Source organism: Mesoplodon densirostris (assembly GCF_025265405.1).
Source record: "Mesoplodon densirostris isolate mMesDen1 chromosome Y unlocalized genomic scaffold, mMesDen1 primary haplotype SUPER_Y_unloc_1, whole genome shotgun sequence".
NCBI lineage: Eukaryota > Metazoa > Chordata > Mammalia > Artiodactyla > Ziphiidae > Mesoplodon > Mesoplodon densirostris.
In genome coordinates this window covers 4,406,490-4,419,174 of record NW_026778236.1, presented here as the reverse complement: position 1 = coordinate 4,419,174, position 12,685 = coordinate 4,406,490, and the positions used below count along the sequence as shown (strand labels likewise).

The window sequence follows — 12,685 nt, the reverse complement described above, 5'->3', positions numbered from 1 at the left end:
CACACACACAATGGAATATTACTCAGCCATAAAAAAGAATGAAATAATGCCATTTGCAGCTACATGGATGGACCTAGAGATTATCATATCAAATACAGTAAGTCAGACAGAGAAAGACAAATTTCATATTAGATCACTTATATGTGGAATCTAAAGTAACGATACAAATGAACTTATTTACCAAAAAGAAACAGACTCACAAACACAGAAAACAAACTCATGGTTACCAAAGGGATATCACTGTTGTGGGGAGATAAATTAGGAGGTTGGGATTAATACATACACACTATTATATATAAAATAGATAAATTACAAAAGATCTACTGTATACCACAGGGGACTACAGTCAATCTCTTGTAATAACCTAAAATGGAAAAAAATCTGAAAAAGAACATATAATATATATAACATATATATATAACTGAACCACTTTGTTGTACACTTGAAACTAACACAACACTGTAAACTAACTGTATTTCAATTTAAGAAATGGTTAAAAGAAAATAACAAAGGAACCTAAACATCACGCTAAAGAAAACCGTCAAAAACACAATGGAAGACAGAAAGAGATGAAAGGAACAGAGATCAACTACAAAAACAGTCAGAACACAATTAACAAAAATGGCAGTGCATAAGTACACACCTATCAGTAATACTTTAAATACATATAAACTAAGTACCTAGAGACAAATGAAAACAGAAATACAACATACCAAAATCTATAGGTTGCAGCAAAAGCAGTTCTAAGAGGAAAGTTCATAACAATAAAATACCTAACTCAAGCAACAAGAAAACTCTCAAACAACCTAACTTTACACATCAAGGAAATAGAAAAAAGAAAAACAAAGCCCAAAGTTTCTAGAAGGAAGAAAAAAAAAAGATCAGAGTGGAAATAAGTGTGATAGAAACTCAAAAGAAAACATAAAAGATTAATAAAACTAAGGGCTGTGTTTTTTTAAAAAAATAAAATTGACAAACCTTTGGCTAGACTTATCAAGAAAAAGAGAGGGCTTAAATAAATTATGAAATGAAAGAGAAGTTACAACTGATACCACAAAAAATACAAAGGATGATAAAAGGGACTACTATGAACAATCATATGCCAACAAATTAGACAACCTAGAATAAATGGACAAATTCTAGAAGCATATAATCTTCCAAGACTGGATAATGAGAAAATAGAAAACAAGAATAAGGCTTCCCGGGCCTCCCTGGTGGCGCAAGTGGTTGAGAGTCCGCCTGCCGATGCAGGGGATACGGGTTCGTGCCCCGGTCTGGGAGGATCCCATATGCCGCGGAGCGGCTGGGCCCGTGAGCCATGGCCGCTGAGCCTGCGCGTCCGGAGCCTGCGCGTCCGGAGCCTGTGCTCTGCGACGGGGGAGGCCACAACAGTGAGAGGCCCGCATACCGCAAAAAGGAAAAAAAAAAAAAAAAAAAAAAAAAAAAAAAGAATAAGGCTTCCCTGGTGGCACAGTGGTTGAGAGTCCGCCTGCCGATGCAGGGGACACGGGTTTGTGCCCCGGTCCGGGAAGATCCCACATGCCGCAGAGAGGCTGGGCCCATGAGCCATGGCCGCTGAGCCTGCACATCTGGAGCCTGTGCTCTGCAACAGGAGAGGCCACGACAGTGAGAGGCCCGCGTATGGCAAAAAAAAGAATAAACTAAGTATTAGTAAGGGGATCAAAAATTAAAATCAAAAATCAAAAAACCTTAAACAAAAGACCACAAACAGTGGTTCACTGGTGAATTCTACCAAACAAAGATGTAACTTTTCCAAAAACCTGAAAAGGAGGGATGGCTTCAAACTCATTTTACAAGACTGGCATTACCCCTTTTGAAACTTTTCCAAAAACCTGAAGAGGAGGGAGGGCTTCAAACTCATTTTACAAGACTGGCATTACCCCAATACCAAAATCAGACAAGGACACCTCCCACCAAGAGGGAGGAAGGGAGGGAGGGAGGGAAAATTATAGGCTAATGTTCCTGATGAATGTAGATGCAAAAGTCCTCAAAAAAGTATTAGCAAAACTGAATACAGCAATATATTAACAAGATCATACACCACGTTCAAGTGGGATTTATTCCAGGAATGCAAGGATGGTCAACATCTGCAAATCAACATGATACACCACATTAATAAAATGAAGTATAAAAATCATAGGAACATCTTAACAGATGTGGGAAAAGCATTTGATAAAATTCAGCATTAACTTATGATAAAAACTCCCAAGAAAGTGAGTACAGAAAGAATGAACTTCAACACATAAGGGTCATATATGACAAAGCCATAGTTAACATCAAACTCAATGGTGAAAAGCTGAATGTTTTTCCTGTAAGATCAAGAACAAGACAAATGCCCACTCTTGCCACTCTTATTCAACATAGTATTGGAAGTCTTAGAGCAACACAGCAAGAAAAAGAAATAAAAGGCAACCAAATTAGAAAGAAAGAAGTAAAATTGTCACTATTTGAAGCTGACATGATAATACATATAGAAAACCCTAAAGACTCCATCAAAAATCGATTAAAACAAATAAATGAGTTCAGTAAGTCTGCAGGATACAAAACCACTACACACAAATCTGTGACATCTGTATACACTAATAATGAACTATCAGAAAGAAAAATTAAGAAAATATGTTTGATGCAATTGCATCAAAAAGAATAAAATATCTGGGAATAAATTTAACCCAGGAAGTGAAATGTCTGTACACTGAACACTACAAGACACTGATGAAAGAAACCAAAGAAGGCACATTAAATGGAAAGATATTTCCTACTCGTGGACTCGAAGAATTAATATTGTTAAAATGTCCACAATGCCCAAGGCAATCTATAGATTCAATGCAATCCGTATAAAAATTCCAATGGCATTTTTCATAGAAATAAAACGGTTAATTCTAAAATTTGTATGGAACCAGAAGATATCCCAAATAGCAAAATCAGTATTGAGAAAGAAAAACAAAGCTCTAGGTATCACACTCCCTGGTTTCAAACTATATTACAAAGTCATGGTAATCAAAACAGCATGGTAGTGGCAGAAAAACAGATACACAGATCAGTGGATCAGTACTAAGCCAGAATAAACCCACATATACACAGACAATTAATTTACAAGGGAAATTAAATTAAATTAAATTGTATAAATTTACAATTTAATTTACAGGTGATCACTGTACAACGGAAAAAGGGCAGTCTATTCAATCCACGGTGTTTGTAAAACTGAACTGCCACGTGCAAAAAGAAAAAAGGAAAAGAAACTAGACCACTATCTTGTACCATACCAAAAATTAACTCTTTAAAGACTTGAATGTAAGATCTGAAACCATAACATTCCCAGAAAAAAAAAAGTGTGGTAATTAGCCTGCCATGTTTTTGTAGTCTGACTCCAAAGGCAAGGGAAATTAAAGGAAAAATAAACAAATGGGACAACAGCAAACTGAAATGTATCTGAACAGCAAAGGAAACTATCATCAAAATGAAAAGGCAACCTCATGAATGGGAGAAGATATCTGCAAATCATATATCAATAAGGGGTTAATATCCAAAATAAAGGAAATCATACAGCAACAAAAAAATCCAAACAACCTGATTTTTGAAACTGGCAGGGGGCTTCCCTGGTGGCACAGTGGTTGAGAATCTGCCTGCTAATGCAGGGGACACAGGTTCGAGCCCTGGTCTGGGCGGATCCCACATGCCGTGGAGCAACTAGGCCCATGAGCCACAACTACTGAGCCTGCGCGTCTGGAGCCTGTGCTCCGCAACAAGAGAAGCCGCGGTAGTGAGAGGCCCACGCACCGTGATGAAGAGTGGCCCCTGCGTCCCACAACTAGAGAAAGCCCTCGCACAGAAATGAAGACCCAACACAGCAATAATTAATTAATTAATTAATTAACTCCTACCCCCAACATCTTCTTTTTAAAAAAAAAAACTGGCAGAACATGAATAGACATTTTTATAACAAAGACATTTTTATAATCAGGTACATGAAAAGATGCTCCAGATCACTAGTTATTAGGGAAATGCATATCAAAGCCACAATTAGAAAGATTATTACCTCACACCTGTTAGAATGGCTATTATCAAAGAGACAAGAAATAATAGATGTTGGAGAGGAGATAAGGGAACCCTTGTAAACTGCTGGTGTAAATGTAAATTAGTTCAGCCACAACTGAAGACAGTATGGACTTCTCAAAAAATTAAGAATACAATTACCCTATGGTCTTGCAAATCCTGGGTATTTATTTTTAAAAACCCAAAACAATAATCAGAAAAGATATATGCATGCCTATGCTCATGGCAGCATTATTTACAATAGCCCAGCCATGGAAACAACTTAAGTATCCATACATGTATGGAGGAATGAAGATGAATGAAGAAAAGCGTGTGTGTGTGTGTGTGTGTGTGTGTTTATTTGATATATACATATCAAATACTACTCAGCCATTAAAAAAAAAGAAATCTTGCCATTTGGGACAATATGAATGGACTTTGAGGGTATTATGTTAAATAAGTCAGTCAAAGCCAAACACTCATGTAGAATCTAAACAAAACAAATGAACAAACAAAACAAAACAAAAACAAACTCACAGATACAGAGAATTGACTGGTGCTTATCAGAGGGAAATGGTGTTGGAGGTGGGCAAAATGGTGAAGGTGGTCAACTGTATGGTGATGGATGGTAACTAGACCTTTAGTGGTGATCACTTTGTAGTGTATACAGATTTCAAATTACCCAATGTTGTACACCCAAAATTTATATTATATATCAATTTTACTTCAGTAAAGAATGGGCAATGGATATGAATAGACATTTCTCCTAAGAAGACACACAGTTTCTACAAATGCCACTGTTTCCTAAGTCAATACATTTCCTTTATTAGTAGGAAAAATATACAAATGTGTGTTTTTATAAATGAAACAGAGGAGCAGACAAAAGAAAGTGTCAGCGGAAACAGGGTACTCAGGAAGGCAAGTAGGAGGCTGTAAGAGCACTTTGGAAAGTTGAACCTAGAAGCATAGCTATCTTGCATTTCTTTGTCCTAACTACATCTTTTGTCCCCCATCAACCTCTTAACCTACAAAACAGTATCTATTAATCAATATCCACATACACATGCGTACCATGCATAGAGGTCAGCAATGAAGCTGAAGAAAGAAAAGGAGCCTGACAAGAGGCAGAAATGTTCAGAGAGGTGATCACTGTAGCAGGCTTCTGAAGAAACCTCCCTATGGAAAGTTTCCTTTTTCAAAGGGTTTACAACAGGGTAGCCAATGAATCCCCCCACCCAAAACCAACTAGGTATCAATAAAGGTTTTGGAGGGCCCCATGAGCTTTACTGCATCTTCCAAATGTACAAATCAAGTTGAGGGAAGGCTGTAACTAGTGGTAGGCAGATCACAAAGTGCAATCTAACAAAAGGAAAATATTCTGAGTGGCTTAATATAGAAAGTAAAGGAACATAAAGAAAAAAATTGAAAAGCATCTGTTGTTGGATCCTGCTGTGGACTACATACACCTAAGCTTTCATCATTTTTACTACTTCATGAGTTTTTTGTGAACTGCTTAAAAGTCAAGGTCTGTTGAGCAAACAACAGTGCCATTGCCCGCCATAATTTCTGGTGAAATAGAGGAGGAGTTCAGGAAAAAGAGAAGATCGGCCATTACAAGTAGACAGGTACCACAGTTTAGAGTGAACCTGGCATTCCACAAGGGTAAGAGAAGGGGGTGGGCTATCCTCCTCTTCCCACCTCCCTTCTCCTCTCCTTCCCCAAACCAGGCTCAGTTTCCCCCACACCTGGTACGCACCAACCAGCTTCTCTGGTCCAAGTTCCTTTGTCCTGAGTCTCCGCCAGAATATGTGATAAGAAGAAACTTTAGGTGGATGGCAATGCAAGTCCACACACATCACTGCACAGAGACAACCATAAAACCCAAGATCTCCTGGGAAATGCCACAAAGTCCACCAAATGGAATGGGCTCTTCAGACTCCTCTATGCCATCACCCTGGGCTTCTTTTGTACCATACTAAAGTCTTAATCCCCAGGGATGCCAGTCAAACATAATCAACTGTTGGGGGAGGGCGATGCAGGGCCATGGAAAGTTCTGGGTGAAAGGTGCTAGTAGGAATCTACTTAAAGAGCTACTGCCAAACTGGGACTGCCAGTGGCACCTCCACCCAAAACAAAACCTCTCCAAGCTCACCTATCACTTAGGAAGTACCTTTTTCACTGCTGACCTCCCCAGGTCACTGCACTGTTCTCTTCACTTCTCTTACATTGTGCCACATACCAGTCTTTCAGGGAACCACGTACATATTTCAGACTGAAGGCATTTGGGTGTTGGGGTCTCTCAACAGGAGAGGTTCCAGCAGAGGAAACATTTATCAAACATGATGAATCAACCATATTTCAAAAACGCAAACGGGGCTTCCCTGGTGGCGCAGAGGTTGAGAGTCCGCCTGTCGATGCAGGGGACACGGGTTCGTGTCCCGGTCCTGGAAGATCCCACATGCCGTGGAGAGGCTAGGCCCGTGAGCCATGGCCGCTGAGCGTGTGCGTCCGGAGCCTGTGCTCCGCAGCGGGAGATGCCACAACAGTGAGAGGTCTGCGAACCGCAAAAAAAAAAAAAAAAAAAAAAAGAGAGAGAGAGAGAGAAGCACACAGGAACTTTCCCTGCAGGAGTTCTGCGATCTGCAGTTTCCTTGCAGATTATGTGGCATCTGGGAAGGCTGGTGATAAGGTAAACGTTACACCCACTTTTGTTTACAAGAAATAATAAAACCCACATGTGTGCTGCTCACTCTTGGAACTCTGAACACCTCAAAGCCCTAAAACAACTGCAGTATCCTGGGACCCCTGATTTTTGTAGCTATTCAGAGGTTAATTTCCTGTTTGCTCCATAGGACTAGATACAATAGAGGTTAAAAGGCTTCAAACAGCATAAAGCAGATGTGAGTGAGCTAGTAATAAATGTAAAAGTCCCAGCCTTAGAGCATTATAACAGGTGACGAATACACTGTATACCATTAAAGAAAATTATTTTTGTACAATTTGCTATTTCTTGGGGGGAAAGAAAAAGCCAACCCCACTCCCTTCTCACAAATCTAATCCTAGACAGCCCAGCTGGAAAGAGGAAAAGACTGCCTTTGTTTTAGAGCTGCAGGGTTGTTTATCTTTCCACCTTTTTGAAAGTAACCTCCCCACACAAAGTGATATACAATAAAAAGAGACCAATTTATACAAGTGGCACCAATGTACATATATCACTCAAGAAGCACTGCCCAGATCCCCACTAGGGACTCAGCCAGATGTGAAAATCCACATTATAACTCCAGAGGACTGGACCTGAAAAGTGAGTTAGGGCAGGCGTCCCCAGCTTCCCAGGAACAGGCTGCACAGCAGGAGGTGAGCAGCAGGTGAGCCAGCGAAGCTCCATCTGTATTTACAGCCGCTTTCTATCGCTCACATTACCTCCTGAGCTCTGCATCCTGTCAGATGAGCAGCAGCATTAGATTCTCATAGGAGCACAAATTGTACTGTGAACTACACACGCAAGGGACCTATGTTGCGCGCTCCTTATGAGAATCTAATTCCTGATGATCTGAGGTGGTTATGCTAGCGCTGGGGAGTGGCTGCAAATACAGATTATCATTAGCACAGAGGTTTGACTGCACAGAGACTATAATAAATCAACTGCTTGAAGACTCATATCAAAACCTTATCAGTGAGTAGCAAGTGAAAACAAGCTCAGGGCTCCCAGCGATTGTACATTACGGTGAGTTGTATAATTATTTCATTATATATTACAGTGTAATAATAATAGAAAGAAAGTGCACAGTACATGTAATGCCCAGGAACCATCCCACCCCGCCCCGCTCCGTGGAAAAACTGTCTTCCACAAAATTGGTCCCTGGTGACAAAAAGGTTCGGGACCGCTGGGTTAGGGGATAATGATTTGCAAGTATCCTGTTGGTTGTTAGCCCAAGAGCCAAAGTCATATAGAAGGGCAGGATGAAGAATTAAGTCATCTAAAAATGATCCTACAAACGCAGGGGCCAGGGCTGTGAAGGCTTCAACCCTGGAATTCCTAGAGGGTGAATTTTTAAACACATCTTTCTACAGAACATCCCAGAGAGAGGCCCAAGTTCCTAGACATCCCAAGCTTGTCTGCTTTGGCTAGCTAGGCATTTCAACAACTGACTGGGCAACTGCTGCCACCAACTGCTATTCATCCCACCCTGGTGCCTTCCTGCAGTCCTGTGGGAATCTAGTAAGTCACTGAGTAGAAGGTATAGCAAGCTGACCTCAGGATTGTACCTCTGCATCCTATAACTGAAGGTAAATGTGATCTTGAAAATGCGAAGGCTAAGAAAGGATGTAGATAATCAAAATCCAACTAACACCCTTTCCCTTCAAATCCCCCTTTGGGTCCTGAACCTGCACGCTTGTATTTCCAATCTGGGAAACCATGCCAAGTGCACAGAACACAGCACCTACCTTTTTCGAGACTGTCTGAAAACAGGGCCATTTCAGAGTGGAATAATGACCTCCAGAGACTCTGCAATTTCCAAAATGTCTTTGGTTAATACCACATTTTTTTCCAACAAACTTACTTAGGACTTAAAGTTATATCCAAAATCTTAGAAACTCTGTGATAAGGACCTGAGGACCCAGGTCCATGAATCCTGGCCAAACCTCTCCAAGACAGTAATGCTCATGACCAAGTAGGCCTTTTTCCATCATCTTTTCCTAACAAGTTTCCTAAACCACAACCAACTAACTATCCCACACCTCTGTGCCAATCCTGGGAAGCCATAAATATCTGTGTTTAGGGGAAGGGGCTCAGCTGAGCTTTGTCTCATCAGAGGAAGCCATCTCTGCACCTCCTCCACACTGCATATAAGTGCTTTGTTTAAACGTCCAGTAGAGGAAACACACCACTGCTCCTGCAGCAAACTATTACATTATTTGGACTCACTGTAAACACCCTTCACATTTCCCTCTTATGACATACAATACAGTATGTAGAGACTAACAATACACTTGGAGATCAGACCATAATAGCAGTCCCTATTTAGCTGAGCTCAGCAGCTGGCAGGTTTCTCCTGAACAAAAGATTCTCCCTCATCCACTCCCCAGTCTCCAGCAAGGCTAGTCAAGGAAGAAATTAGTGGTCTCTGTCAAAGAAAAAGAGCACCATTATTTCCCATAGATTTCTGTAGGATTATCAGCCTTCCCTCAGAAATTTCTTCTTTTGGTAACTTGGGGAAGTAACTTTCCCTCACGCATTTCCTCAGATGAGGATAAAGTTTGTTCAGACTTCCAAGGTTGATTTCTAAACTCAGCAAAGTAGGAGCTGGCTTGCCCTGACAATACTAGAGTGGAAGGAGGGAAGCCTGTAGCTCTCTATGTATGCCATGTTTCAGAAGCCAGGCACATCTATCCCTCTACAGCCCTGTCTCTTGAAATTAGAAAGTGTCCATCTCACTGAATATTAACTGGTGCCCCCATGAATCAAAATGTCTCCTTAGTGATTTTTTACTAAGTTGAATATTTCCAAAATCAGCATCATTAGTGCACATTACATGACATCGATCCTTAAGTAAACTTTTAACTAAATAATTATACAAGGCAAATTTTACAACTTAAGAAAGGGCATTACTTTTCATTATAAACTTTACATTAGAAGTATAGCTTCCTTATGCACAAATTCCTAGTCCCTCTCTAAAGAATCCACAGCCTTTATGGACATTGTTTTGGGAATAAGTGAGTTTTAATCCCATCTTAACTCACTGTTCTAGAGGCAGTATATGGACAGGATGTACTAACTGCATGAATTCCACAGTGTGTAGCCTGGCTTAACTTTGCCCAAGTGCCCTCAGAAGGGGTGAAGGTGGGCAATGCAATGGCATGTGATTACTTTCAATCAAGAGTCTACTTGTTTTCCCTAGCAACAGAGGCTGAGGGTACAGTTGAGCAAGTCAGAATATGTTCCAATTTTTGCTTTTACTTAAAAACTCACTTGCATACAAATGAATATTTGATTAGCTCTAGGCCTACATCATTTAGGAAATAAATTATGTTTGGACAAAAACATCCAAACTGTGCCACATTAAACTAGTCTGCCCTTTCATAAACACATGACAAGTGCCAAGGTAATTCCACCCAAACACTTTTGGAACTAGCAGCCTTCATCCTTTGTATTTACTGTTTTATTAACAGCATTTTACATCACATTAAAAAAGGACAGTGTGCCTGCTTTGCATTAAGAATATCCGTGCAGTTAGAGATGGAAAAGGGGTGAGAGTTGGGAGAAGTGATACACAGAAGAGCTTTGTTACTGATAAAAATCTCTTCAAATGGATAAGGATAAGTAGCATTGGGGCATTATTTCTACAGCTCAAAGTAGAAATAGTATAATATACACTATGAAATGTAAAATAGATAGGTAGTCGGAAACAGCTGCATAGCACAGGGAGATCAGCTTGGTGCTTTGTGACCACCTAGAGGGGTGGAATAGGGAGGGTGGGAGGGAGACGCAACAGGGAGGGGATATGGTTATATATGTATGCATACAGCCGATTCACTTTGTTATACAGCAGAAACTAACACAACACTGTAAAGCAATTTTACTCCAATAAAAATGTTTTTTAAAAAAGTAATTATTTGAGGGAAGAAATGCCCTTTTATTTCCCTAGTAGCTATAAGCAAGAAAAACTGTACAGATATAGTGTCTGTAGGTCTAAGCTTCCATGACAGAAGGTAAAACAATATTTTTACAATAGTCTGCCAAACACTCATTGGTAATTTTCAAAGAATACAGACCAGATTTTCTCATGCTAGTAACTTTTTTAAAATACCTAACAATAGGGGCTTCCCTGGTGGCTCAGTGGTTGTGGGTCCGCCTGCCGATGCTGGGGACATGGGTTTGTGCCCTGGTCCGGGAGTATCCTACATGCCGCGGAGCGCCTGGGCCCATGAGCCATGGCCGCTGAGCCTGCGCGTCCGGAGCCTGTGCTCCGCAACGGGAGAGGCCACAACAGTGAGAGGCCCGCTTACTGCAAAAAAAAAAAAAAAAAACCCTAACAATAAAACAACAATCTCTGTCACACTTTATTGAAAACCATACCGAATCATCATAACATGCAGATTTAATCCTTATCAAACAAACCACAGCCATTCTGGCCTCTGCAGTAGGACATCGCTTTGAAAGGATTATGGAATCCTTTAAAATGAATGCAAATAATTATAATAAAGTGAATGCAGCAAGCCCAGAGGAATATCCTCAAAGGAGAGTTTCAACTAAACAGACCGACCTAGCCAATCTCGGAGGGAATTAGAGGCAGTAAGGAATGGAGAAACAATCTGTAGGAATATGACCCATCGATCTAAGCAATTAATTTTCCATTAAGAGAATCCTCAGCCAGAGTGTGATGGTGGTGCCAGGCTTAAACACTGATAAAACAAAGGGAGAAGGTGAGGAGTGGGTACCTGAGCACATCCCCGTGACCAGGTAGCCCCTGGCTACCAGTCTTTCTTTTAAACTTTTCAGCCTCGGCAACTCAGGCAGAGCATCTAGCTTCCCTACAGCTCCTTTACCACTCCTTGCAGGTCCTTACGATCTCGGGGGTGACTACTCCCTGCCCCCAGCACCACGAGTTGGGGGTCTGCAGCCTGAATCTTAATGGGGCCACCTGGAGCCAGTGGCTTCCTTAAGCTATCTCTGTCAAGCCTAACCTGGGATCTCTGCCTCTGGGGAGGAACTCTCTCAGCTTCCAACGGTTTGAGCCTTCTGCACCTCGCCTGTGGTGTACCCTTAAGAGTACTGCATTCTCTTCTAAAGATCTTAAGCCAGAGAGTGGAGGGGAGGGGGCAGGGAAATGGGAAGAGGAAGGGGCTGCTTTTTTAAAATTTAATTCTTAAGATCCAAGTTTTTGGTCCCCTCGGCATACTGCGAGTGCTCAGCAGAACAAAAGAAATTAGATCGGGCAAGAGGAGTGCCAGAAATGGTGCCAAAAGATGCATCCTAGGATCCTATAAACATCCCCTACACCACCACCCCCAAATTTGCACAGGGCAAAGACTGCTCCCAAAGTTGTGACCACCAGAAGTTCTTGGACCTCTCACCTGCTCTGCCTCTGCCATCTTGACCTGAATTATCCACTCCCCTCTGTTTGCACCTAAACAAATTTAATTTCACTTATGGTCTTTAATTTTAGCATGACCACTGCATGTAAATCAATATGACGATCACCATCTAAATTGTCCCCTAACCCTAAATCAGGGTAAACTGATCACTGTTCGCCTCCTGTCTTTTAGCTCACAAATTATATTTTGTCCTGTTAGGACCTTCTCCAACCTGACTTCCCACATCCAATCACCGAGTGTGCAACACAGAGGTGCCGAGTGCCAGTGTTAGCTTGGGAGACACAGTTCGATTCACTCTATTATAAGGCAGAAACTAACACACCATTGTAAAGCAATTATACGTCAATAAAGATGTTAATGAATAAATAATTAATTTTAAAAAATAAAGGAAGAACATTCTACTTTCTGTTATCCTCAATGAACTCTTACTCAACAAAAAATCAGATATTCCTCCCGAGGAACACCTTGGGGACAACCAGCAAGCCTGGCCTGACTTTAAAGAGGTCAATGGATCACTCACTCCCCTGGGCAAACT

At 41.1% G+C, this 12,685-nt stretch overlaps 1 protein-coding gene across 1 annotated transcript in view; it reads right to left on the bottom strand.

Annotated features, from left to right (window-relative positions):
- LOC132482984 (BCL-6 corepressor-like) overlaps nucleotides 1-12,147 on the bottom strand; it is a 69,228-nt gene extending 57,081 nt beyond the window's left edge. The window contains 1 exon segment of the mRNA XM_060088249.1: nucleotides 12,130-12,147. Coding sequence (XP_059944232.1) covers nucleotides 12,130-12,147 — 18 coding nt within the window.
- Nucleotides 12,148-12,685: the final 538 nt, after the last annotated feature.